The sequence below is a fragment of the Alligator sinensis genome, unplaced genomic scaffold, assembly GCF_000455745.1.
Source record: "Alligator sinensis unplaced genomic scaffold, ASM45574v1 scaffold1129_1, whole genome shotgun sequence".
Lineage (NCBI taxonomy): Eukaryota > Metazoa > Chordata > Crocodylia > Alligatoridae > Alligator > Alligator sinensis.
The window spans coordinates 714,687-742,339 of record NW_005842580.1 but is presented as its reverse complement, the minus strand read 5'-3'; the positions used below and the strand labels follow the sequence as shown (position 1 = coordinate 742,339).

The window sequence follows — 27,653 nt, the reverse complement described above, 5'->3', positions numbered from 1 at the left end:
AGAGGGGGGGGGGGGGGGGGGGGGGGGGCAAGGAGGACTGCGGGCAATCGCCTCAGTCCTTGGGGCTGGGCTGGCTCCTGTTGAGTCCTGCCATCGTGGCCATGCAGCTGGGAGTCACATGGTCTAGGAGCTGCCAGCGGGTGGACAGGAAAATGGATAAAAAGGTGGCAGGAGCATGGGGGGAGAGTGGAAGCAAGCGGGTGTGCGGGAGCATGGGGCCAGTGCCAGCAGGGCCCCGAGTGGGCCGGCAGGAGCATGGGGAGTGAGCTGGCAGGAGCCTGGAGCTGGACTGGGCTGTGCCAACAGGGAGAAAGGGGAGCTGGGCCAGCTCCACAGAGCCCCTGACAGCCGGGACCCTGCTCCTGCCGTCCTCTGGTCCTCACTGGCACTGGCACCAGTGCAGGCCCCGTGCTCCCACATGCCCGCTTGCTCCCAGTTCCCCCCACCCCAGCCCCACAGTACAGGCAGGGACCAGCGCATGCAGCCCTAACCCCGCACACCCCGCACTCGCCCGTCCAGGCTGAGCAGCGGCGGCATGGGACAAACTCCTGTTCAGCGTTGGGGGAAAGCAGCCCTCCCACTCCTGCTGTTGGTGCTTCCTGGTGCAGCCACTCAGAGCCTATGTGGGGCTGTCCTGCATCTCCACCGCATCACTGCCACCTCTGGGCTGCCCACAGGGCATCGGTTGCAGCGCAAAGCAGACACAGGGCAGTGCAACGCAGGCTGCAAGTGGCTGCACCAGGAAGTGCCGGCACCGGGAGGGTGAGGGGCTGCTTTTCCCCCGCACTGAGAAGCAGTTTGTCCCATGCTGCTGCTGCTGAGCCTGGGCCCTGCACTGGCTCCGGGCTTGCCCATCAGGGTTGAGCAGCAGTGGCAGCAGCAGCAGTGGCGGTGACAGCAGCTGGTCAGAAACTGCTGCTCGGCAGCGGGGAAAGCAGCCCTTCCCCCTCGCCACCGCAGGGCAGTTTTTGGTGCAGCTGCCTGGAGCCCACACCTCACTCTAGGCTGCCCAGCGCAGCAGCAGTGACAGTGGGGAACAGCTGCAGAGCAGCTCACGGGTGGTGGTGAAGGAGCCACACTGCAACCTAGCACAGCACGGGCTCCAAGCAGCCGCACCAAAAACTGCCCAGCAGTGTCAAGGGAGAGGGGCCACTTTCCCCCATGCCGAGCAGCAGTTTTTGCCCAGCTGCTGCTGCCGCTGCTCAGCTCTGACAGGTGAGCCTGGAGCCGGTGTGGGGTGTGTAGTGTCACAGCTGCACACGCTGGTCCCTGCAGCTACTGCTGCATGCGTCCAGGCGGTGCAGGGCGGGCATGGAGCACACTCAGGCTGCATGCTGTTGGTGGTGGCGGGGAAGCGCCACAGAGCACTCGGGCTCTGTGCTGTTGTGGGGAGGGTGTTGACAAGCTCAGGAGGCGTGTGTGGTGGGGCTGTCATGCACACCCCACATACCCTCAAACCCTCCCCCACACATAGTCACATATCCCACAAATACTGTACCCACACACACATCCCCACAAACCCCCCATACCCACCCACCCACATGGACATACACTCACATCTCCCCACAAACCCCACACCCACCTACCCATACCCCCAACACCCCTGCACTCCCCACACAATATAAAAGAGTAAGACTGCATTTTGAGCTATTATGCAATCACTTCTACATACACAGCACAAACACACACAAATCAGGACAAACATATATATTTTTAATTAAATCAAAAATATTATTATGGGTGTTTGATTTTTCGTATATAATTTGGGGTTCTTTTCAATTCTAAGATGGCAGACCGTCTTCCGCAAAGGAGTACTTCCAGGGGCAAGGGGAGAAACTTCCAGGGGCAAAGGTCAGAGGTTAGGGACAGGACTTGTGGTCCCAGGATGGCAGCCAAGGGGTGGGGCTTGTGTCAAGGGGTGGGGCTACCCATGCAACCCTAGAGAGCTTGCCAAAATTTGGTAAGTGGCCCTCCACCTGAAATAATTGCCGCCCCCGTCTTAGCGTGATATCCCTTCTTGAACCAACTGCCTAGCTGTGATAATTAGACAAGCTTTCAAATGCAAGACGTGTTTCATCATGCAAAGATGTGTAAGAACCATGGAGTCTGAGGGTTTTGTTATGGGGGTGCTGACTGTAATTGCAGTTGGGATGTTGACAGATTAAGCATTTCTTGCTAAAGCAAGCTGTGTCCCACTTGATGTCTGTTGGCCAGTGGGGAATTTGCTTCTGATGATGAGTTGGGAAAGGGACTGTGAATATTTTTCTCAAGGTCTGATCTTTGTTGAGTGTAGGTTGTTGCTGTTTGGTGATTCTTCCAATTGATTCCTGTGTTGAGTTGTTGGTGTGCCATCACAGGGGGGGTTCTTACTGTGTTGTAGCAGGTTGGGGTCTTTGGTTAGCTATTTCAAATGTAAGGTCTATTTCTGTACTGAAGTGTCCTTACTGTATAACGGAAAATTTTTTTTAGGCTGGTTAGATGGCCATCATAAGTGTTCTCCTTAGAGCAGAGGGCATGACTGGAGATTACAGTATTTTGGTGTGCTTGGGCTGACTGATGGTTCTGTGGATATAAGTACAGTGGCCTGTGGGCTTTTTGTAAAAGGTGGTTTGTATGGTGTCATTCTGGATTTGGACTGTGGTATCTAGAAACCTGATGTAAGAATATTCCAAGAAAGTTTGCTTGAGGGGTGATAGCTGTTAAACCTGTGGTGGAAATCAATAAGTGAGTTCAAGTGTTCAGTCCAGATGATGATCACAGCAACAAAATCCACTTGGACATTTTAGACATTTGGACTAATTTCTACAGGCTAGACCATACACATTCAGTAATCACTGGCATTTTCTGCCCACATAAAGTCCACAGCTCCCTGTTTAATACATGTGTGTGGTAAACAGAGCCCCATCACCCCATAGCTGCTGATCTCTTTTGACTTACACAGCATGTACTACAGAAAATGACAGTGTGATAAAGTGTGCGTGTGTGTGTGTGTGTGCATGCGTGCATGCATGTGTGTGTGTGTGTGTGTGCACGCACGCACCCTCCACTGACTGGGACTTCTTTGTCATTTGTGCCACAGCCTGTATTTTGGTAGCAGCTCTTGCAGACGTACCTTTAGCTCCATGATCTGTTGGGTCCTTGCCTCCTGTAGCAAGAGGGGGGTGAATTTAATCCCTGCCAGTACCTTAAAGTTATGAGTGCCCGTGGTGTGCAGCTCCTTGTTATGGAATTCCTCTGTATCACTGGCATAACCTCCCCTCCCTGCTGCCTGGACAGGACCCCAAGGGGAACCGGATTGGACAGTGGTTGAACGTGACCCCAACTCAAGGCATTATAGACCTGTCCTTTCCCTTGGCCGCAGAAGCACTCATTGGAGAATACACCATCAACCTGCCAGGCCTCAAGAACACCTTCAGGGTAGAGGAATATGGTAAGAGCCACTGACCAGAACAGCTGAGGAGTGTGGTTTCTTACATCCAGGCGGTTGGGGCCTTCCGGATGCCAGCATTTAGGCACAAGTGTGTACTAGGTTCTGGTGAAACATGAGGAGCTCTAGCCAACACTATCTTCACACAGTCCCCTGGCATCATCCTTCCACCGCAGAGTCCCCAAATGTGCCTGGAAGCAAGAAGGGAGAGCTGTCTCTTGGATTTGCCTCTAGGTTTCATGCCATCTCTCATGCCCACAAACCTATGCACTCCTTCTTCTATGGGATGCTGGCTCTCCGCCAGAGAAAAAGCCTACAATGACTGTCCTTCAGACAGGTCTAAGTGCAACCTGTGAGGCTTCATGCCTACTTATTCATACCCCGCTAGTGTCCCTCTCCTCATTGCACACATCTGGCTCTCCCTTAGGACCTCTTTCTGGCCCAGCTGGGGAAAGGTGAGGGGAATTCTTTCTTCAGGTGTGTGGAGGTGGGTGGAGGAATCATTTGCCTCTTGCCCCCCACCTCCCTGCCACATACGCCCATACATGCAGTTTCTCTTGCTTTCTCACAGTGCCGCCCAAATTCAGCCTGGTGATTCAGATGCCCCCAGTGGTTACCATCCTGGAGGAGCAATTCCAGTTTCAAGCCTGTGGCACGTGAGCTGACAGCTGGCATTTTCTTGGCTGAATAAAGCCCAGGACAGTCCCTGCCATGCCATCCCTCTGAGGCACCCTGCCATTCCCAATTCAGGATGCCCTTGTACTATGCTCAGAGCTCCTTAAATGAGCAAGCCCTTAGATACCGGGATGCACCCCCTAACTGAAGCACATTCCCTGCAGTGCAATACCCCAACAACATGACTCTAAGGCAATGGACGCCATGCTAATGCAGATGGGAGGACTCCCCACCTAAGCAACCACCCCCTTCCTGAAGCACAGCACTTCCTAGCACCACCATGGGGTACTGGGGTCCACATTTATATGGGGGAGAGAGTGCCACACTCCTACCTGATGGTTTTCTCCACGGAGCACTAAGCTTCTGTGGGCCTGAGCAGCTTTGAGACTGTGGCCCACTGCAATTTTTATGGCTGCAGGCCAGATGCTGGCTGATGTTTATTTAGCCAGCAAGGCCATTGCTGTGGGATTGTCTGTGTGAGTGAAGCTTTGTGTCTCCTCTACCCTCTAAACCAGGTACACATATGGGAAGCCAGTTCACGGCAGAGTGCGGGCCTCTGTATGCCGTAGGTGGATACACTATGGTGGGTACTCACTGAAAACAAAGGCTGATATCTGCCAGGAGTTCTCTGGCCAGGTAAGCACATGAAACAGTGCTGTGAAGACTGTGCCCAAGAAACAGAGGGAAGGAGCATGTTAAGGGGGGAAGACTGTATAAGAATCATCTGCTATTGACCTGGTGCACCTTCCAGGAGGAGAGACTTCAACATAGGCAATTGGTAGGGCGTGCATGTGGGTGCACATGCCCTCCGTGATGGGGCCGGTACCCCCCAATGAGAGGCTTCTGCAGGTGCCCCCTGCTGCCCCCCAATTCAGGAAGCACCAGTCACTCATGGACTTCAAGATAGGTCTACAAGATGGCTCCTGGACCTCCCCCCAGCCATTAGCTGCAGCCATGCTGGGGGAATTTGCTGAGTTCACTCAGGGCTGGGTTCATGAGTGAACCAGACCCTGGATTAAACCACAATACAGATGGACAGTGCTGCACAAGTGACACATATGCACACACACAGCACACATCATTTTGTCCCCCATGGGGCTGGACAGGCTTTGGGCTAGATGCTCACATGGTGTAGACCTGTATATGACTATGAGCATAGTCAAGCATTGGAGCAAGCGACCTAGAGAAGCTGTGGAATCTCCATGCTTGGAAACTTTCAAAAGCAGGTTAGATACCTGGCTGGGATGGTTTAGTCAGGGATGATCCTGCCTTGAGCAAGGGGCTGGACTAGATGACTTTGTGAGGTCCTTTCCAATTCTACTTTCCTATGATCCTAGATGCTGATTTGCAACAGAGAGAAAGGGACTGTGTGCCTGTGAGGAGTGCAGTCCTCCAGCTCTGGGCCTCTTACTCCTGAGGGATGCCAAGGTTGTGATCCATCACAAATTTTACATGCATTTGCCTCATTACTTGTGCATCTGTATCTGTTATCATGTTGTTAAATAGCCTCTAGACCATCTTAAGAATGGATTTTGCCCTCCTGAAAAATATGAGCTACTCCAAGGGTGCAAGTGCCCTGTTTCTAGGTTGTGGCATCTCTGTGATTACACAAGCTGGGGCTAATCATGTGACAACAGAATTCCCCCAGGATTTCTACATATACAGGATAAAGCTGGCCAGTTCCACTCAGTTACAGCATTTTTTAGCTCAAGATGCTGGGGCTCTTGCCCTTGGTGCCCTGAGTTCCATAATGGGATTGTAACATGAGTGTTTGGGTAACTAGTGCAATCATCTTCCTTCCAGACAAACCCAGATGGCTGCTTTGCTGCTATGGTGGACACGCGGATCTACAATCTGACTCTGTACAACAACTACCACTTCAGTTTAGAGGTTGTGGCCTTCCTGAAAGAAAGTGGAACAGGTACTAAGGGCTCTATATTTGGAGACTATCAATTGCCTCTGATGCTCTCCTCACATCATGAGATACCTCCCGCTCCCACTAAAACCTAGAGGAATTTCTTTGTTGGCTTCCATGAGAGCTGAATTGATCCTACCTGCATAAGGAACACTTCACCCATGTGGCAGAGTGACAAAGGGCTTCTGGTGTGGACATCAGAAATGTTCTACTAAGTCAACCCACAGGTTCATCCAGCCCCGTATGCTGTCACTCACAGTGGTAGAAAGCAGATGCTAAAGGGAAGATCATATAAGAAGGGACTATCCAAACCAATCCATTCCCTGCCGCTTTTTCCTAGAGCTTCCAGCATACAGCTCCCAGCTGTACTATGTGTTGTACCAATATAGTTCTCCCCCTCCCTTGATTTGAGCTGTACTTGCTGCAGTCTGGATGTGTTGGTGTAGTTGCATCTACACCAGAGAGTTCTCCTGACTCAGCACTGTCAGGGTTGAATTGTCCTTTCTCTTGACTGATGGAGTTAAGCTGGCTGAGATCTGTCATGTAGACCTAGGCTGAGCTGAAGTCTGCAGAGTAAAGATGATCCTGCTGGTACTCAGTTGTTTCTTTTACTTTGGCTGCAGGGTGCTAGGTGGCTTCCTCTGTTCTTGCAGTATAACCTGGAAAAGGACACTTGGAATGAGAAGAGGTTGCAGGAGACTCCAGAAACTTTTGAGTGTCCCCACACTGTCCTTGGGCACTGTCTGTGCCTCATTCAGTACCGATCACTGAATCCAGATGCATCATGACAATGCCTCCTCCCTCAGCCCAGGCAACATAGGCTGATACTATACAACTGATGGCTCAGGGCTTTGTCCTGTGCTAGTTTTAAAAATCTCACCCACCAGTGGGACTTCCACTCTCCCACAGCCTCTCATCCTCCTCTTGCTCTTAGTCTTAGGCAAATGTTTGCTAGTTATCCACCCTGGTACTTCCTCTATTTGTTCAGTTACATCCCTTTACTTCCTTCTATGAATCCCTGCCAATGAATTCCTTGAGGCTGACATGCACTAGGTAGGACAGGCCCTACTGCTATTGCTCATCATAGAGATAAGATGATTCTCAGGTGTGAAAGGAGCAGCCCATCTGCCCCCACTGTGGTAGAAGACCATCTTCTAAACCACTGCATGGGGAGCATCCAGTCAGACTGTCTTCTATCATCCATGTGACACTCACCCTAATTTCTCTGTCTGCCTCCTCCTATAGGGGTAGAGTTCAACACCACTCAGAGCTGCAGGGTCTCTTCTGCCATCACTTCTCTTCAGTTTCTGGACAAAAATATCTACTACCAGCCAGGAGCCCCCTACTATGGTAGAGTAAGTGAATAAGAGAGATACTGGGGAAGTCCTTCTCCAGAGGCAAAGGGGAAGGCAAGGACTGAGTTGCGTGGATGTCCTGAAAGTGGTCCCCTTGCTCCCTTAGCCCTCCTCCCTTGCTAGGTCTCTCTTGTCTGCAGGGATTTCAAGGCTGGCCACTCTGGAGCTGTTGGGGTGGCTCTGGGGATGTGTTTGTGGAGGTGGCCTTGGGTTTGTTATTAGGGGAAGGTGCTAGGGACAAAGGAGGGTCAGCAGCTGGAAGGGACTATGGGCACATTGTGGACAGCAGGGTGATTCCTAAGCCAGGATGAGGGACTGGGACACCTTTTCAGTCAGGTATATTTACATTTCCACCTCTCACTTCTATTCTGTCTCCTTGTAGCTGGAACTCAGAAGTGCAGCTGGGACCCCGCTGAAGAATAAAGAGGTTCATCTCTCTGTACACGTCAGCAACAAAGAAGAGACTCAAACCTACCTTACAGACAGTACAGGAGTGGCCTCCTTCACTTTGGACACTTCTACATGGACTGATGGTGCCACAGTTTCATTGAAGGTTAAGCACAGCTTTCAAATGATAACATTTTGCATTTTTATTGAGTTGTTAGAGCTGTAACTAGTGACTTGCTTCAGTCCCATGAAGAGCCAGGCCAGTGTCACCCTCCCATCAGGCAGGTGGGGAAATCAAGGCCCTGGGAGGTAGAGTGATTTGCTGTGGGGGTATAGTGGGACTCCATGGCAGAGCCAATGTGCTCCACCCCTCATGCCACATATAGTCATTAAGCCGACAGGCATCACTGGGGAGAGTAATGTAAGAAGGGGACACAGGGCGCCATACTTGTTCCTGGAAAAAGTGACTTACAGCTGAGCAGGCAAAGACAATGTTTAGCTTGGCAGGGAAGGACCCCCCAGGCAGGGCCAGATGGAGAAGGTAGAGGGAACTGGGCTATCCTGCATGGGAAAAGCAGAAGAAAGAAACAACAAGAATGAAGTGTGCAAAATCATGACTCAGGCAGGGAGGGCCAGTGGAGGCAGCTCTGTTTAGATTGCCCCATAACACAAAGAGAAGGAACTTAGGAGGCAGAAGAGATAAAAAGAAACACTTTTGTAGGGAATACACAGTCAGTGTGAGAAACTGTCTGCTGCAAGTTAGTATGGAAGCCAACAGTTCAAATGCAGCTTGGCAAAAGGTAAAGCCTGTATATCTGGCTTTGGTATCAGAAGCGGACTAGCCAAGTTTGCAGATGACACCAAACTCTGGGGTAAAGCATCCACACCTGAAGACAGGAGGGTGATCCAGGCTGACCTTGACAGGCTCAGGAAGTGGGCAGACGAGAACCTGATGGTGTTTAACACTGAAAAATGCAAGGGTCTCCACCTTGGGAGGAAAAACCTGCAGCATGCTTATAAACTCAGCAGTGCTACGCTGGCTAGCACTACAGATGAAAGGGACTTGGGGGTCATGATTGACCACAAGATGAATATGAGACTGCAATGTGATACTGCTGCTAGTAAAGCGAGCAAAATGCTTTCTTGCATCCACAGATGCTTCTCAAGTAAATCCCAGGGCATCATCCTCCCATTGTATTCAGCCTTGGTGAGGCTGCAGCTGTAGTACTGCGTCCAGTTTTGGGCTCCACAATTCAAAAAGGATGTGGAGAAGCTTGAGAGGGTGCAGCGGAGATCCACGCACATGATCAGAGGTCAGGAAAGCTGACCTTATGACGAGAGGCTGAGAGCTATGGGACTCTTCAGCCTGGAAAAGTGCAGGCTCAGGGGTGATCTGGTGGCAACCTATAAGTTCATCAGGGGTGTTCACCAGGATCTGGGGGAACATCTGTTCACCAGAGCACCCCAAGGGACGGTCACAAACTCCTCCATGACTGTTTCAGGCTGGACATAAGGAAGAACTTCTTTACTGTCCAAGCCCCCAAGGTTTGAAATAAATTGCTGCCAGAGGTGGTTCAAGCACCTACTCTGAACGCCTTCAAAAGACACCTGGATGTTTATCTTGTTGGGATCCTATGATCCCTGCTGACTTCCTGCCCCTGAGGCAGGGGGCTGGACTCAATGATCTTCCAAGGCCCCTTCCAGCCCTAATGTCTATGAAATCTTTTGGGTAAAGCCTGAGACTGTCACCCACACAGTAGTGGTTGAAGGCCTGATTCTGCAAAAGGCCTTTGGCATGACTTCGGGCAAGACATTTGACCCCTTTGCCTCATTTCCCTACCCTTAAAGGAGGATGTTACTAATTACCCTGGGGAGATCTTACTGGGAGCTCCCAGCCTTGTATAGTCTCATGCACTGCCTTTGTACAGTCTAGTGGAGTACCCTCTTGTATAGTCTTTGTATAATGTCCTTGTATAGTCTAATGGATAACCCAGTCCAAGTGTAGCTTCTAGAGTGGCTGACCCCTGGCTTTTTGGACTCCCAAACTTGGCCTTTTGGTTCCTGATACCCCTTGTAGACCTACTTTTAGGCTTACCTCCTGGAGAGGTCCTTTACCTCTTCAAAAACATGTGGTACACCTGAAGTCATATTCAGTGCAACCTAGGTTCACTTTCTCAACAGTCTCTATAAGGGAAAACAGCTCTGGCTCTTATCCTGCCTTTCTCTCTCCTCCCACCTTGTCTATGGGAGTCTTTTCTTCCAGAATCTCTTTGCACTGTCCTTCCCTCAAGTGCCTCCCTGGCACCAGAAACAGCAGGGAGTATGAAAGTGAACACTTCTCCTAGCGTGCTCACACTGCAGTGAAATGTATGATGGGTGGCTTGTATCTTCCTTTAAAATGCTCAGCTTTTAGTCTTATTGCACAGGGAGGAAGTAAAGGGGTTAGAAGTATAATCTAGTTGTTCAGGAACCAGGATATCAGCCTAGGTCAGTGGTACTCAAAGTTTTGGCCCTGCCGGCCAGATGAGGAAGCCGTATGCCACTTCCCCTTGCTGCCAAATTTTTAGACTCATGGTGACTCTGGGGCATGGATCTGGCCCATAGGCCACAGTGAATGAATGATCCAGTTAGCAACTGGTACCTTGTGGTATCGGGGTAGGTACTAGTTACCTGGTGATCTGCTCATGGCCTGTGGAGCAGGCTTGGTGGGAAATGCCACTTGCACACAGAATGGCAGGGGACATAAAAATGTGTCACTATTTCTTGAGGGAGTACAGAGCCTAGCCATGGCTGGACCTGGGAGAGGCTGTCACAATATGCATCTACCATTTTCTGCCTTTTAGGCAAAGTCCACGTTGGAAATACCCAGAAGAAGTTTCACAAAAGTCATTCCATCCTACGGCACTGACATCCTGTCTCTGGAGGCCTTCTATTCTTCCAGCAACAGCTCTGTGAGGATCCACCCTGTTCAGGGGATGCTGCCCTGTGGGGAGGAGCAACAAGTTACAGTGAGCTATCGCCTTTTTGTGACAGAGCTGGAAGATGGAGCTGCCCAAGTGGAGTTCTACCACCTGGTGAGTACATAGAAGAGGCAGTGAACAGGGAAGGAACCAGTCCCTGTAAAGGAGGCCCTGGGACTGTCTTAGCACAGCTAGAGACAGTCAGCTCATTGCTATCTGTGTTCCTTGTCAGGTTTTGGCCAGAGGATCCCTTATTCATTATGGCCAGAAGACAGTACTTCTTGATGCCCAACTAGGTAAGTCCATAGCACCTTCTAAGAACAGAACAGGGATATAAAAAGAAAACCTCTCCAACTGTATTTTGAAGGTGAAAGCATGTGAGAGTGACAGGGACAGCACAGGGATACAAGAGGAACCAGTGCTCTCCCAGAGCCTGCAGTTCCATAGGCAGCAAATGTAGCCCATCTTTCCTCTGTCCTCCTACTCTCTCCTTCTCTGATCATCTTATGGCAGTTATATTCAGTCAGGGTGGAGTGCTGTGAGGTCCTTTTAAAGGTGCCGCAGAGTGCTGTGCAATATTAGGTGTGCAAACACCTACATATAATTCACCAGATAAATCCAGAGATTTCAAACAAGAATCCAGAGTCAGAAACATACTGACCTGCTGTGGCCTTTCTGAGTTCTTTGCAATGGATGAATTGCTGTAGTTTTCTGTAGTCAAGAAATGAGTGAAGGTTGAATTTGCATTTTCCACAGAGTGCTTTAAGTCTAACCCGAGGGTGCCTTGAGTCCAAAAAGGCTTAGAACTATTGTCTTATGGGTTTCTTATCCTGTCAGAGATCACCTGCTAAGCTGGAGTGGCCTGGGCCAGTTCTTGGCCTGAAGACCAACAAGAGAAAAAAAAGGAAGGTGATGTGAGAATCAGTGTAGAAGGCCCGTTGAGGAGAGTGCTTTCTCCTTTGGGCCCTCAAGAGTCCATGGTGGGGCTCTGCTATGGGGAGAGTAAGGATAATTCAGTAGAAAATGACAGACATACAGCTCTCTGCTCTAACTTATGGCGCTTTACAAAAAGTGCCATGAGTTAGAGTGATCCTCCCCTCCCTCACAATCTGCCCCCCTGTTGGGTCAGGGGGTGGGGAATTGAGATCAACTTTGGAGTTGATTCAGCAGGGAAAGGCTACCTGGCTGCAGCCTCTCTCCCCTAGCTCCTCCTCCCCACCCAACTTCGGTGCTGTCTGCAGGATTGAAGCAAGGAAAAGAGAAGGGAGGGAAAGGAGCTCCAGGCTGGGGTTTGCCCAGCCTGAGCAGGAGGGGGAGGGGGTTTGAGGGGGTTGCAAGACAGAGAAGCTTCAATCCACCCACCCCTTCAATCCACCCTTCCAGCTCAAGCTAGGCAAACCCCAGCCCAGAGCTCCCTCCCCGTCCCTTCTCCCCCTTCCCATCCTGCAGACAGCACTGGGGGCAGGGTTGAACTACATCAGTCCAGCCCTGATTGCACGCAGAGACAGACTGTAGTTAATGAAGTTGTTCTGCTTTGGAGCACCTTCTGGACCCATATATAATGAGGGTTAATTAGTCACATAATCGGGCACCTTTTAAGCACTCTGAAGCCGTGCATCTCTGTCAGGGTACAGCTGTAGAGCACCTTCAGGGGGCCAATCATGCAACAAATGTCACTTCTGTCAGTGCCCTGGGAGACAATCTCCTTTTTAGGAACTGCAGCCCTCCTGGTTGCTGTTAGGGGTGCCCTAGTCAACATAGTGGGGTTTCTTCAGATAGTAGTAAACCCCAAAGAGTAGCGCTCAGGCCCATATAGGAGGAAATCAAAATAGATTTGGCTGAGCATGAACAAGTTGTGTACAGTACATACTGAGGCAATTACTTTGCTAACCTTGTAAGGTTCTCCCATCAAGGAAACCTCTGGTGCTCATCTATGTGTGGCTAACTCAGGAGGCATGCAACACATACCTGAATTGCCCTGAATTATCCCTAAATTACCCCACACTGACAGGATGACAGGGAATCTAACTGCTCTGATTTAGCTTCGAAAACATGTCTGTAGCTGGTAGCTTGGCGGGCCAGTTAGTCAGCTTCCACAGCATTGCTTAACTTGCCAGGAGCAGAGTTTATCCACATTTTGCTCTTACAGAGTTTAGAAAATTCACAGGAGGTCAGCTTCTCTCCTGAAGTCCACAGGAATAGTGGTGGTTGGAAAATGTTTTTCCAAATTCTTTTCCATCAGAAATGCTGCTTTGACAAAATTGGAGATTTTTTTGCACAATTCTATCAATGTTGATAAAACGTTTTGGGGGGGCGGGAATTAAAATGATCCTTTTTGAGATGTTGGAATGTTCCATGTTGGCATTTTCAGAATGGAAATTTTAGACTTTTTGTTTCAAAATGACTTTGCATCTCAACCTGTGTCCTTAATGCATAGAAGCAAGTGAAAAAGAGGTCAAAAATCACAAGGTCATGTTTCACATTTATCAGAAAAAATATGTTTTGATTGATTCAAATGGAAATCCTGTTGTTTTGTTGCAGAACAGGTTTCAGAAAGTTGGCTTTTCCTCTGTTTGAAATTAAAAAAAACCCAATGAACATTGCTCACTGGTTGGAGCATCCATTTTCTAGCCTACTTTCCATCAGTGCCCTGCAGAAGCTAAGCCTGCTAACAAAGCTCCATGGAACACCTATGCCAGCGATTCTCAATCAGGGTGTCACAACATCCCAGGGTTCTGTGAAATCCTTTTAAGGGTGCAGAAGAATTGATCTATTTTTTCCATAGTCAAGAAATGCATGAAAGCTAAGACCTGACATTTTTAAGGGGTTCCTGTAGTCTAAAAAGGTTGAGAACTATTGGCCTATGTTCTGTAGTAACAGGGTTCTCTGCAGCTCTTTAAATCTCTCTGTTCGTGTTTCCTCCATACAGCTCACTATCAAGGGACCTTCAACGTCAGTCTTCCCATAAATGCCATGTCACCCTCGGCTACCATGTTGGTTTACACTGCTTTCCCTGAAGGCCGGGTGGCTGCTGACAGCACCACCCTGAAGGTCTCTGAATGCTTCAGGAACAATGTAAGCTGGGAGTGTACATGGGGTACAGACCACACGGAGCACCTGCTATTTCTTGTCTATTGACTGCTTGGGAAAGAGGGGTCATGCCAAGAAAGACCCTGTTAGGCTTTCTTCTGGCCTTTTCTCTTCTTCCTGTTCATTGAGTGTCTCCCTTGTGTGCTGTTCTAGGTGAACCTGGGCTTCTCAGAGAAGATGGCCCTCCCTGGGTCAGCTGTTCACCTCCAGGTACAAGCGGCACCAGGGTCCATGTGCAGCATCCGTGCTGTGGATCAGAGCATTCTCCTCATGAGACAAGAGGCAGAGCTGTCTAGGGCCAGTGTGAGTCACTCAACTGTAAGGAAGACTGAGTCATGCTGGCATCAAGAGTATCTCAGTTCCCTGTCTGGCTTCAGGCCCTGGGCCTGCAGGTGTGATGGCTGTTACCAGGGGTGTGAGTGGGGACAGTGTACAACCTGTGCCTGAAAAAAGCAAAAAGCCTATGCCTGACTTGAACCTTCAACCCCAAACCCAACTCCCAGCTTTCACTTAACAGGGATAGCTTATACAAGAACTGCCCTCATTCAGTCTAACACATTATTATAGATTTTCAGAGTAACCAAATCCAATTTCTTCCACCACCACTAAATGTTATAGGACACAAGCACAGCTACCCCTAGAGGTGGAACCCTCTGAATCTCATTTCCTGACTCAATCAATCCTCCCAGCTATGACAGGGGTAGAAATAGTACACAAGAGATGAGAGGCTCCATACTCCAACCTCCAACTCTCCAGTCCAGGTGGTCCAGTCCATCTAAGATTGGAATTGGAACTGGTGCCCTGGCATTGAAAAAGTTTGTCTCCCCCTCCTCTGGCCTATGGCCAAATTGGACATGGCACCCAAGATATGAGAGCCAGGTACCCAATTCCTAATTCCCCTGGGGTGTCCTATCCCATGCAGGATGTCCAGGCATGCTGTAGGCCGTAGGAAACATCTTCTCATGGCTTGCATTCAGGCCTCAGCTATGATCCATGAGCTTCAGGAGCCATTATGAATGAACCCTCCTCCCAAATAGTGTCCCCCAAGCTGCCTCTAGAGTGTAAGAGTTGCTGCCTCTCCACTCTCATGTCTCCATTCTTGCCTGGCTGCATGTGTGCCTGTTTCTATCTGCAGGTGTACCGCCTGTTCAGCTATCCCAAGGAGTACCCTGATGCCATTAGAGACCCTTACAGTGACCCCTGCATTAATTATCAGCGTCGCAAGAGGAGTCCTGGGGTCTCAGCATCTCCAGGCACTTCTACCGCTGTGGATCAGACTACCATGGCTCCAACAATGCTTCCTCCTAAAGTAATTTCATCCTTCATGCAGAGGGACTACCCCACCTATTCCTACCCCGTGTCTCTGCCAGACCTACATGAAGTTCTAAAGGTAAATGCTTTTCTCATACCTCAGCCATGTGCCTGGAGCCCTGGGGCCTCTTAAATCCCAGAATTTGCCTTGCTAGATCTCCAGAAGCCCAGTTTCGTAGTTCCAGATCATTTGCCTCAGGTGCTCAATACTCTGGATACACCAGATCCTAGACGTAGAGATTTCTGCAGCCCCAGACTCTCAGCTTCCTAAAACTGAGATCCCCAAACCCATTGTCTCACAGCCCTCACTGCTTCCAACTTCCCTTTCTCCCAAATGCCCAGACCCCTAAAACTCAAAATGCCTGAGCCCTGGACTTTGGGGTGAGAGGGCAGAAGGGAGAGAAACAGAGAAATGGGTAAGGCTGAGGTATGGAAGGATAAAAGAGAAAGGGAATGGGGAGGGTTGGAGAATGGAGGGAGAGACGGAAAGAGGAGAGAACATAAGGAAAAAAAAGAAAGGGCAGAAGCACTACCAGAAGTTGTACCATTACCACAGGAGGTTGTAGAGGCAGACAGTATAGTCAGGTTCATAAAGGGACGGGACAAATTTAGGAATGATAGCGCCATTAATAGCTGTTAAACAGAAGTGCCAGGGATGTATCTCTAAACCAATAATGGTGGATGGTAGGGAAGGTATGACAGAGAATAGCTCAGTGGTTCTCAACCTTTTTAGACTCAAGGCACTATCCATTAGACTCAAGGACTCCCCTCAGAAAATACCAACTTGTAGCTTTCAATCATTTCTTGACTCGGGAAAATAATTGAGCAACTCTTCTGTTGAAAAGAACTCAAAAAAACCACAACTGGTCAGAATGTTTTTGACAGTATGGATTCCCATTTGAAATCTCTGGGTTTATCCTGTAAATTGTGTAGGTGTGCACCTATGAGTTGCTTGGCACCCGGGTTGAAAATCACTGTTCCACATATACTGCTCTCCTTTTAAGCAAGGGCAGCCAACCTGTGGTACACATGCCACAATTTGAGAGCATAGGACCTGTTTTAGGAAGTGGTTGTCAGGCATCCTTTTGACATGACTTGTCCAAAGGAGCTGGTGCCATATAAACACAGTTTCGATGCTGGTGGTGCCTGCTTGAGCCAGAATGCTGGCATTTGTTCTTCTGTCCTTCCAGTTGATATGGAGGATTTTCCTAAGATATCATTGATGATAATGTGTCAGGTGTTTCCAATATATTGTCCAAGTTTCACACACATACAACAGGGTAACCATTCTAACCTGGCTGTCACTGAGAAGCTCTGGGTGGGCCCCAGTTGCAGCTCAGTGACATGCAAGATGTTGGGGAAGTTGTGAATGGGATGCTGAGTAGGCACAACAGGTTAGTGTGTGGTAGGAGGGGGCTGGCCTAATCCTGGTTTCTTCCTATTTTTTTTTCCCACACAGAACATAGGTTTGAAATTTTTGACCAACCTTCAAATCAAGTCTCCTGTCGAGTGCCGCAGCGAGGACCATTACTACTTGGACTTTCCAGTGTCTGAGTTTGATTATGAAGGCTAGTCTCTTTGGAAAACAGCATAGCAAACTGTGTGAAGAAGGCTGAAGACATTGCCTGTGTGGGGTTGTGTGCCAGGGAATCAGGGCAGGTTTTCAGGAGTAAATGGAGGATGTTACCTAGATTTATCACCTCTGGGGTGGATGGTTTCTGGCAGAGTTGAAAGGGGATTGAACGGGATGCTTGTGGCAGGGTTACTGGGGAAGGTCTCTGGCAGCAGGGAGGAGGGTGAAATGGTGAGCATTTGGCCAGGGAAGAGAATGAAGGAGCTGGCAGAAGAGAGAGGAATCTGTTAGTGGCCTGGTAAGGTGTGAGGAGCCAGGCTTCTCTGGAAAACAGAATAAGCATGGGTGATGCATTGGTGGGAATCTGGGCATCCACCTTGGGTAGTGGTGGTAGGGGTACTGAAAGAAGATGACGGAGCTGTGTGGAGGATGAGTCCCTCCTGTGGTATGTATGTCTGGGCCCCAGGGGAAATTGATAATACTTGAATAGGGCCCAGGGAATCAGGTGAGGAAGATGAAATTAGAAGAGAAGGAGAGGGCTTTCAGGAGTTACTTGCAAGAGAGAACAGGATCAAGGTGGGAGGATGGAGATGTGGGGAGTTGGCTGCTGCTCTACAGTTATAATGGTTAATATGGCACATGAGATATGGGGCACTGCCATCAACTGTGCTCTCCCTAGCTTGGGTCTCTTGCCCCCTGTGGGATCTCGTGGCACTAACAAGCTGATGTGACATTCCTAGGAATGGATGAAAAATCATATGTTGTAACCAGTATGGGCTCTGCTGAGAAAGAAGAGGCAGCTAGTCCTAGCAATGAGCCAGAAATCAGTGAGGCAGGTGGTGAAGCCATGCAGCCCCGCTCCTGGTTCCCTGAGACCTTCATATGGAGTTTGGTCCCCATCAAGTAAGTAGCTGTGCTACCAGAGGTTGTGACCTCATCAGGCGCACTGGCTTATCTGGGTCAGAATGGGTAGAGTGTGGATGGAAGCTAAGCCTGGGGAGTGCTCCAGACACTGAGAGCAAGGAGGGGCTCTGCTGCAATCTCGCTGCATGGCCTTGGGCAAGTCACTTAAGTTTTCCAGACTTTCCTTCCCCAGCTGTAACATCTTCACCATCTTCTCAGCTGTCTCATTCCTAGTGTGTGTAAGTGTGTGTGTGCAGGGCCTCATAAGCTAGGGCCCTAGTCATTGCCAGACTTTAGGAGCTCTTTGAATGGAAGTTTCGCATGGTACTCACAGGAATGCAAGGTTGGGTGAGGGTCAGTTGGGTCTCCAAGTCTAGGCACTTGCTCATTTGTAAGTGGTTGTGCATTCCCTTCCATCTCCTCTCCTTGTAACCATGCCTCCAATTTAAGCTCAGTCCTGCAGTAGTAGTGTCAAAACGTGGAGAGATCAGTATCTCAGCTTCTACCTCAGAGATGCGTCTAAATCATGTTCGAAATTGCTCTGTGTACATGCGAAACGAACTCTGTGGGGAAATGGCCCAGGCCATAGGTAGCACTGAGGTCCTTACTTGCTGGTTGGACAAGTTAGGAGAGAAAGCCTTCCCACTTCTCATCTGGATCTTCCCTGCTCTAAGGAGCCCCTGCCTCTCTTAGGGGGAATATGTACACGCCATTGCAAACTCTTTATATGTTATACCTTTGCTATTTCCCCACTAGCACTTTCCTCCCACCCCAGCAAAGAAATACCCCTATACTAATAATGTATCTCTCCTCAGCAAGACCAACCAAACATGGGCTGGGGCATTCTGGAGGAAGCATATAAAGCCAATAGAAGTGAGGGGATTTTACGAAGTCTGCCACAGGGACTTTTTTTTTTAAACAGCTCAGATCTAAAGCTCCTGTCCAAAACACTCCCTTTCCTCCAGCTCTCTCAGAAAACTGTACCCTAACATGTTTCACTTTAAATGAGCAGTTTTCTCTCAGGCCCAATTAAGGCAGTTCTGGAAGCGGGGCATGAAATGAAACGCTAGTCCTGATCTTCACTGCCACACATCCTCTGACCTTTTCCCATCACTGTGCTGCTTGTGTGACAGGGGTGCTGGGAGGACACGTGGAGCAGCACGGTTCCTCTTTGAGCAGTGCCCACCTTTCTCTTCTCAGTGACTCCGGGGTGGCTGAGCTACCTGTCACAGTCCCTGATACGATCACAGACTGGAAGGCCATGACATTCTGCACATCGGAGTACAGTGGTCTGGGAATATCTGAGACTGTCAGCCTCCGGGTCTTCAAGCCCTTCTTCGTGGAACCAGCCTTGCCCTACTCTGCAGTCCGGGGGGAGTCCTTTCCCCTGACAGTCAAGGTCTTCAGCTACTTGAAGCAGTGTATGGTGGTAAGTGGCTTCTTCAGGGGCTGAGAAAGGGTGCTATAGTGCCATGTACTTCATGGATGCAGATTCAGGAAAGGCAGCTTCCTTCAATCACAAGGGGCCCAGGCAGCATGAACAGTATCTATCTGCCTGACAGCCCTATCCAGGAGGGTTGAGCCACTTGGTTGCTCATAAGACCTGAACCCAAAAGGTGGTGGGGACAGTTATGATGGGCCTGTGGGCCTTTTGGGTCAAAGGGCTGGGGAGGAATGAATCTCAGCAGTGAATCTCACCCAGGTCCCCTTTACTCTGACCTCCAGATTCAGCTTAGTGTCATGGACTCTGGGGATTTCGAGTTTGTGCAATCAAATGTCAAGTTCACTGCCTGCCTTTGCCCTGACTTGGCAAAAACCTTTTTCTGGGATGTGAAGGCTACAAAACTGGGTAAGGAAGGATTGTTTGATTGGAAAGGGCTGCAGGGCAGGAGTGAGGGGCACTGGTTGAACTGTGGAGGGAGCTCACTGACCAAACTAGGATGCAAACTCTTCAGCATAAGCAGACCCGTTTATATTCTGAATTTCAGGGGAGGTGAATTTCACCATCACCGCTGAAGCGACTGAACAAGAAGGTGTTTGCACAGAGCATGCAGCCGTCATGCCAGAGACTGGAGGAAAAGACATAGTGATTAAACCCCTGCTGGTGAAGGTCAGGTCCTGCTCTGAGCTCGTTTGAGAATGGGGAGTTAAAAAACCATGGGCGCTTGTAGAGGTTGCGTATTGTTCACATACATGTTATGAAAGGGCACGAAAAATCACCGTTTGGTTAGTTTTGTTGCGTGAGCAAATACACATTGACTTTTTTTATTGTGGTAGGTTTTGATTTATCATGCCCATCCCAAATTGCCTAATCGCAGAGGAGGAAGGCATGTCACCTGGGTAGATTAGCTCTCCACAGGGAGAGGCAACAGCATATTTCTAATGGCAAAGCTGCCTATAATCAGTCAAGGAGCACAAAACTCGCCATGCGGTGCCCTGGTTTGGTGTATGGCTGAGGGTCACTTCACACAGCAGACTGACAGGTCCTGCTGTAAACTTATTAGCTGGGGAGTAGTCCAGCCAGGCAGGGGGAGGTGTTTTGCTGCACTTTGCAGTGCAAATACAGCCACCTGACTGCCCCCACCACCTGTTTCTCTTCCACTCTCCTTCCTCCTGAGCTCTTCTATTCTCCCTGCAGGCAGAAGGGCTCCTGGAGGAGAACACTCATGCCTCTCTGCTGTGCCCCAAAGGTAGGACTGTGGGCAGTACGGCACAGGGTGTGCCTCAAGTTTGATGGCCCAGCGCAATGTGTGTGTGTGGAGTGAGGGGACATTATACAGACAGCGCAGTATAACAAGTGCTCCAGTGATATTTGGAGGTGGCAGATGGAGTCCTGGTGAGAGCAGATATGCTGGGACTTTAGGTGACTAGCTGCATGGGAGGATGCCAGAGCAGTGGTAGCACTAACTGTTGGTACTGCTGAGCCATGGCACGACTGTGTCATGGAGCTACTGTGCCACTGAGGCAGTGTGCTTCCATGTAGCCAAATCCTCCTAACATCGCATTTCAGCATCCAGGCTGCTGTCAGGCCCCTGAGCCATGGCAATACCATGTTACAAGGTCACAGTGATGCTGTGCCACCTTCTTCCTGAGCCATCACATGCACCCACACGAGCATACTAGGCCAACTTCCACCCCTTCACCAAGACGGCTCCCATGGACAGGCAGGGCATTCCTTCCCTGGGCCTACCTAAGGCTGTCACTGTAACCAGTTGTGTGTTCCCAATTTGCCATATTCTCATGCCTTTATTATCCAGGGAAACCATCAATATTCAGGGAAGGGGCTGGGTTTCCTTTGCATCCTGATGTCAGCTCCCGTGATATACCCAGGGCCAGAGGATCCCAAGGCCACTTCGCCCTTTGGGGAGCTGGGGTACATACCTGTGCCAAGCTTGTGGAGCCCTTGTGTTCCTCCACCCTGCTGACATGTCACTGCTGTTATTACTTGCAGGGGAACCTGTTTCAGAGACCATCACTCTCGCTTTGCCAGAGAATGTGGTGCAAGGATCGGAGAGAGCCTATGTTTCTTTCCTAGGTGAGCAGCCTGTGTGCCTCAGGTCGGGGCATCTTGGAAATGGGGAGTTTCCAGGCAGGAAACCATTTTGGGCCATATTTTCTTTTGGTAAAGGGTGCAGGGAGCAGACTCACCTTCACTGTGGTGATCAGCATGCAAGAGGAGGGAGGTCTGCATGACTACAGGCCACTACTGTCTATTCCCCATAGCCAATGCAAGATTCAGTCCAATCACATTTGCTTCCTCTCCAGTCTTCTCTTTCTCACATACTAAAATGTAGTCACTCTACTCTTCTGCCTTTAAAACACTGAAGTTTTCTAAGGTAGGGTCAGAGCAGAAACAGCCCCTTTAGGAATCCACTTCTTATAAAAAAAAACCTGCAAACAATTCAAATGCTTATTTTCAAATGCAGGCAGTCACTAACCTTTGCAACTTCCTACAGCAGGGTATGGAAGAAAATGACCTTGGGGAGTATATACTGAGATGAATGTAAACAGCATTTGCAGTGCCATTAGTATAATTGTGATCTGATGCATTTGAGGGGTTTTATGCCTCCCTGAACAGGGCCCCTGTTAGAGATGCAACACAGGACTGGATGGATTTGTGAGCCCAGTTGAAGGTGGGCTACAGGATCTCTACAGTGGGCCGTGGTCTTCTCCAGTGATGGTGCCTGCTATGGGCCTGGTTCTCCAACCAGTCTAGTTTCACACGGATGTCACATTCTTAATGGAGTGGCACCTGATTCAGGCCAAAGTGAGAGGTGAATTGGACCCCAGCTTACTAAATTACTTCAGTCAGTGTCAGGGACAAGGGAGGGCAATTTCTAAATATGAACATTTAAAGTCCCCTGAAGGAAAGGGTTTTTTCTCACAGGAGACATCATGGGATCAGCTCTGCAAAACCTAGATCGACTCCTCCAGATGTCCAGTGGCTGTGGAGAGCAGAACATGGTCCGCTTTGCCCCCAATGTTTTTATTACACGGTACCTGGAGGATACAGGGCAGCTGACTCCGAAGACCAAACAGAAGGCTGTTGGCTACTTGAAAAGTGGTGAGTTGGGCTAGCCAAGAGATGGGCTGCTAGCTAGAGAGTAAACTAAAAAGATCAGAGGGTGGAGTTGAGGGGAGATGGTCTGTGCTTCCTCTATTCCATGTGTGTAGAAGAATGCTTATGCCCTTTTGCAAAGCCCTTTTACTGGACTGCTCATAGGCCAAAGCTCTGAATATGGCTATGATGAAGAGGAATTGGGAAGGAGACTACTCCCCTTTGTCTCCCTTTCCACAGGATACCAGCGGCAGCTCCGGTACAAGCACACAGATGGCTCATACAGTGCCTTTGGGGAAGGCAGTGGGCCAGGGAACACCTGGTAAGCAAAGACTGCACAGAGCCTGAGCTGGGAGCTGGTGCAGTTCATTCAGTCCAGGGATGGTGAAAGAAAGCTGGTTTGATGAGGCATAGGCTGCTCTTGCTATCTTCAGCCGGAGAGCCTGAGACCGTCCGGGGAGCATAGCAGGGTTGGATGCTGTTGTGAACTGAAACCAGAAATCGTGTTGTAGACTCAGGTCCTCCAATTTTAGCTGTCTTGAGATGGGTATCCCAAAATAGAAGCCCTCTTTGGAAGTCTGGCCCCTTCTACATTTTTCAAGGCTCTTGTTGGACCTGAGTGACCTGAGTGACTGGTTTTGCAGTCTTTGGGATCTCTGCCCACACCTGGGGTGCAATACAGAGCTTGGGGGAAGGGAAGACTTTGGAAGGGTGACACAGACTTCTCTGAATCTTCAGATGGCTGTCCTGAAGTGTGGGGAGGGGTCTGCTTCAGGGGCTGAAAGTGTCTACGTCTTTCTTTATGTGTGCTGCTTTCCTTCCCCTCCCCTTTGCCCCATATTCCCAGGGCTAGTTTGAGGGCCCAGCTTGTTCATATTTCTCCCATGGGAGACACATGTGGCTTTCTGGGTGTGGACAGAGTTAACAACTGAAATGTTTCCAAGTGAAAGGGAGTGTTTCAGCCAGGGGACACACATATGTCCCTTGGCTCAAAGGTTTCAAATGTTGGGGCCTCCTTGCAGGGGGTGCTAGGCAACTGTGCACTTCGCTTCTCCTCCCCCTCACCTAACAATGATGGGAGGTAAAAAGGACGGGAGAGCGAGTAGGGAGGTATGTGGGGGAAACGGAGTGGGTGACAGGTGCTCCCTCCACCCTGCCTCCAAGAATCTGACACTCCAGCTCCAATCTCCTCTACTTCCACTCCATCTCAGCCCAGTGAAGGTATAGAGGAAACTGGTGCTGAGGAGAACCCAACTCTAGCAGGTGTGGGTAGGGCAGGAGTTGGCAGGGGGGTAGGAGAGGATGTGAGCCCAGCTGCAGTGGCTGCTAGGGTCCCAGTGGGGGCGGTGGGGGGCCCACTGGGGGCTTAGTAACACCCTGGGACCCAGAACAGGACCTAGCAGCTGGACAGCAGGCAGGCTGTCCACCCATTCCCCTTCTCTGAAGGGCACTGTCCCCATGCAGATGTGAGCAAAAGTGAAACTGCAAAACGGCTCTTCTTTTTAAGGAGCCCTGTTTGGGACCATTCTAGCTGCTTTTAGGACATTCCAAAGGGTCGTGCATGTGTCCAGCTGGCCCTTCAAAAGAGTTCAAGGGCATTTTGAATGTTTTAATGGCTAAATCTGTCCCCTGTGCTGCTGGGGCTGCTGACTCACTCATGGCTCCTCCTTCTCCCTCTCCACTCTTTGGCTCCAGGCTGACTGCCCTGGTGCTCAAGACCTTCAGCCAAGCCCAGCACTTCATCCCCATCGATGAGAAGAACATCAAGGATGCTGCCAGTGCACTGGCTACAAGCCAGGCTCCATCTGGCTGCTTCAAGAGCATGGGGAAGCTGTTCAACAATGGCTTGATGGTGTGTCCCTTCCCTGCTCCCTCAACCTGCTTTCTGGGCTCCCCAGTGCTGCCTCCCACTCTCTGTCTCCTGGTTTGGGTGTCAAGAGCAAAGCCCTGTCTTGCCAAGGAGGAAGGTCCATCTTTGAGCAGCCTGCCCACTGGAGAGAATGAGAATGGCTTAGTCAGGATAGCATTTCTTCAGAGCTGGACATGTGTCTTGGGAGGTTTACCATTAGGGGAAATAATCCATAATAATTGGTAATTCCACTATGCCTGACACTATGCCCATCCCCTCCTCCCAAAACCAAACCTACAAGTTCTTCCATCATCTCCTTAGCAAACACCATGGTCCTCTTCCAGATTATTGAGCTCTCCCTGTGGAGGAAGTGAGTGGCAGGACAGAGGTTCATGGGGCAGTGACCACTATCACCAGCATGAGTCCTAAGGGAACCAAACACACAAGCACATGCAGACTCATGCACACAGACTCCCACATGCAGTCCCTGAAAAGCAGAGAATAGCTGCCTGCTGGCAATGTAATCACTGTGTAGCGGGTACCGGACAGGGAGGAAGGGGACAGGTGACCTGGGGAGCTGCTCCATCAGTGCCTGGCATGGGACATCTCCTCTTAGTACCCACAGAGATGTTCCTTTACCCTCACAGAGGCCAGAGGCCCCACCTGAGCTCCTTTGTGCAGAGGGATGGCCACCCTGGATCTCAGGCAGAGCTCCAGTGAGAGATGCAGCATTGAGGGAAGGGAAGTGTGTTCATGGAGGAAAACACAATTTGTATTAAGGAGTTTTGGGGTCAGGTGAGGGTGGGAACCCCTCCTTCATCCCCTGAGAAAGAGGAAGGATCCAGCCACCAACTGTGGCATTTCCCTGTCAGCTGGATGGACCCATTGCTGTGGTATGCATGAGTATCACTGAGAGGGTGGGGGTCTATAAGCTGTGCTGGGAAGACTCCGTGTGTTCTCCTTTCACTATTCCATTCCACTTCTCCCCTTCATGTAGGGCGCAGTGGAGGAAGGACTGGGGCTGAGCTCTGCCATCATCTCAGCCCTCATCCACTCAGGGATGCCGCACTCTGTGAGTACAAGCAGCATGGACATGCGCTCTGCATCGCCTCTCCCCACACCGTGTGTCTGCTGTCTGCATGCGCACTCAATGTACACACAGTCTATCTGTGTTCTGTACAGGCTGCTCCCTTTATGTCTACACAGTCTCAACATGCTCCCCACATCTTTTGCACATGTACATTCATCATCGGCATTACCACCCCTAGCCAGCTTATCAGTACCTGTTCCTCTTGTAAATTCCAGGACCCAGTCTTACGAAAAGCTCTGAAGTGCATAAAGGACCTAGTCACTGCAGAGGCTGGAGGCTCCAACCTGTACAGCCAGGCACTAGCGGCCAAAGCCTTTGCACTGGCTGGAGACAAGGCTATGAGGCAGATCATACTTAAAAGACTGGATAAAGCAGCCATTGTATCAGGTATGACAGCCTGTAGGGCAGGACTGAGGGGCAGTAGCAATCTCACTAGTTCTTAGCCAACCCCTCCTAGTGCACGGCCTATTCCATATGCCTTTCACCATCCGTCTGTTCCAGATGACCAAATCTACTGGACCCAAGAGCTAAAACAAAAGGAGAGCTCCTCGTACTGGTATCGAGCCCCATCTGTGGAAGTGGAGCTGACATCAACCATCCTCATGGCCCACCTCTTGAAGCCTAGCTTGTCCTCTGCTGACATCATAAGGGCCTCCAAGATTGTGGCCTGGCTAACTAGGCAGCAGAACCCCTATGGCGGTTTTGCCTCCACACAGGTAACTGGCTGCTCCTCTCCCAGACAGAGAGCCCTCCCTTCTCTGGAGAGAAGAGAGCTGTCAACCCAGCCCCTGCCTCTGTCCCCAGAAGACAAAGCCAGCCATTTCTCTGCTTCCCCAGGACACCATGGTTGCCCTTGAAGCCCTGGCTATGTATGCAACCAAGACCTTCCGCAAGGATGGCCCTGACCTCCGTGTTTCCATCTCCTCTACTGGCTTCCGTCACAGGATCCGCATCAACAATGCCAATCGGCTCCTGCTGCAGACTCTGGACCTACCTGCCATCCCTGGCAGCTACACTGTGCAGACTCAGGGCCGTGGGTGCCTCTTCATGCAGGTGAGGTGGGGAAAAGGTCTCCCAAATGGGCTGTGGGTATGGAGAGAAGCAGAACAGATGGGAGGGAACTTCCTCCCCAGAACCCTCAGGGGTGGCTGTCTTAGGTGGGAACCTATAATGGGTTACCTTTCATTCGTTCGGTCATGGTGGCCTGCCCTCCAGGAAGCCTCATTAACCATGTCAGACACTATGGGGTAACCCAGTCTGACCAGTTCTCAGCTGATCCCTTTTCTCCATACATGAGGTGAGGCAGCAGGTTTTATTATGGAAACTGGGGGTTGTGTGACAGCAGCTCCCTGGGGGACTGGGCCTCTGTCCATCTCAACCTCCCTGTGTCTCTCTCCTGACAGACCACATTGCGATACCACATCCCCCCACCATGGAGCGACCTCACCTTTGCCCTGTCTGTACAGACGGAGTGCACCCAGCCAAATGCCACGCTGTTTCCTGTCACCATTCGCACACGGTAGGAGACCCTCTGACTTCATTCCCTTTCCCTGTGCAAAGGGGCCTCTGGCTGCATTTCCTCTAGCCAAAGACCTGTCAGCCTTCCCTTTCCCCACAGCCCTGGTGAGGTCTGTGTTCCAATCTACATGGTCAACTTCAGGCAGGGTCTTCCTTCTTGTCTCAGAGCACTGTGGCATGATACTTGACCCTAAGTCATCCTTGACACAGCAGGCTTCAGCCCTGACTGGTCAGCCTGTGCTGAAAGCAAAAGGACTCAGCATCTCACAACAATGGGCCACCAAACAGCACTATTAAGAAAAGGGAAACACAGATAATGTAGTGCAAAGCATCCCCTGCCACACAACTCCAACCTTCCCTACTCCCTTTGCAGCCCTTTATCCTCTTCTTGCTCAGGCCTGGCTAGGTTAGAATTGCCAACATGTTAGGAAGATGCTGGCTGCTCTCCCTGGAGATCTCTGGAGCATTATGCAACAGGAACCTCCTGAGCACTCTTCTCATTGGCTTGGCATTCAGCCCATGGGGAGATGCCATGGGGGGGGCGGGTCAAGGGTTGTGTGCATATGTGTGTGTGCATGCACATGGGTTCACAGCTGTGGGTGTATGAGTGCATAGATTGGTGTTCACAGGTAGGTAGGTTTATTAAAGAGACAGGGATGTTAACAGGAAAACTGCCTGGAAAGCAAAACAGATCTCTTAATTTGGCTGCTGAGAGCCAAGTTGGATCCTGGCCTGAACTGGTGATCACACCCCATGAGATGACATTGCTCTGTTATGTTCCTGGGGGGTCTGCAGCTACACAGGGAACCGTGTGTCCACCAACATGGTCCTGATTGAGGTGAAGATGCTGTCCGGTTACAGCCCAACAGCAGACTCGCTAGAAGAGGTGAGATAGAGGTTATTGGTAGAGCCTTATGCATTGTTGAATATCTGTGCATGAGGTCTTTAGGCTGTATGATTAGCGAGCAGATATATTAATGCCCATTCCAGTGGGCAGTGAGAGCCATTTCCAGCTTTCCTTCTCCCACTTGGTTTCCTCCCA

At 50.2% G+C, this 27,653-nt stretch overlaps 1 protein-coding gene across 4 annotated transcripts in view; it reads left to right on the top strand.

Moving 5' to 3' along the window:
• The window catches only part of LOC102377600 (alpha-2-macroglobulin-like protein 1), a 63,187-nt gene that overhangs the window by 5,035 nt on the left and 30,499 nt on the right, over positions 1 to 27,653 (top strand). For 3 of the 4 annotated variants that reach the window (XM_025214385.1, XM_014524185.2, XM_014524184.2), the window contains exons 6-32: positions 3,277 to 3,430; positions 3,999 to 4,083; positions 4,618 to 4,738; positions 5,906 to 6,023; positions 7,263 to 7,372; positions 7,755 to 7,925; positions 10,603 to 10,833; positions 10,952 to 11,015; positions 13,649 to 13,794; positions 13,963 to 14,112; positions 14,945 to 15,199; positions 16,580 to 16,688; positions 17,434 to 17,596; positions 18,797 to 19,025; positions 19,322 to 19,445; positions 19,585 to 19,706; positions 20,235 to 20,286; positions 21,048 to 21,131; positions 21,984 to 22,160; positions 22,395 to 22,476; positions 23,850 to 24,006; positions 25,001 to 25,075; positions 25,309 to 25,480; positions 25,595 to 25,809; positions 25,931 to 26,146; positions 26,497 to 26,612; positions 27,407 to 27,497. In XM_025214385.1, the coding sequence (XP_025070170.1) occupies positions 3,277 to 3,430; positions 3,999 to 4,083; positions 4,618 to 4,738; positions 5,906 to 6,023; positions 7,263 to 7,372; positions 7,755 to 7,925; positions 10,603 to 10,833; positions 10,952 to 11,015; positions 13,649 to 13,794; positions 13,963 to 14,112; positions 14,945 to 15,199; positions 16,580 to 16,688; positions 17,434 to 17,596; positions 18,797 to 19,025; positions 19,322 to 19,445; positions 19,585 to 19,706; positions 20,235 to 20,286; positions 21,048 to 21,131; positions 21,984 to 22,160; positions 22,395 to 22,476; positions 23,850 to 24,006; positions 25,001 to 25,075; positions 25,309 to 25,480; positions 25,595 to 25,809; positions 25,931 to 26,146; positions 26,497 to 26,612; positions 27,407 to 27,497 (3,789 nt within the window). The remainder of the gene's footprint in view (positions 1 to 3,276; positions 3,431 to 3,998; positions 4,084 to 4,617; positions 4,739 to 5,905; positions 6,024 to 7,262; positions 7,373 to 7,754; positions 7,926 to 10,602; positions 10,834 to 10,951; positions 11,016 to 13,648; positions 13,795 to 13,962; positions 14,113 to 14,944; positions 15,200 to 16,579; positions 16,689 to 17,433; positions 17,597 to 18,796; positions 19,026 to 19,321; positions 19,446 to 19,584; positions 19,707 to 20,234; positions 20,287 to 21,047; positions 21,132 to 21,983; positions 22,161 to 22,394; positions 22,477 to 23,849; positions 24,007 to 25,000; positions 25,076 to 25,308; positions 25,481 to 25,594; positions 25,810 to 25,930; positions 26,147 to 26,496; positions 26,613 to 27,406; positions 27,498 to 27,653) is intronic. The other variant, XM_025214386.1, reaches the window with a different exon arrangement.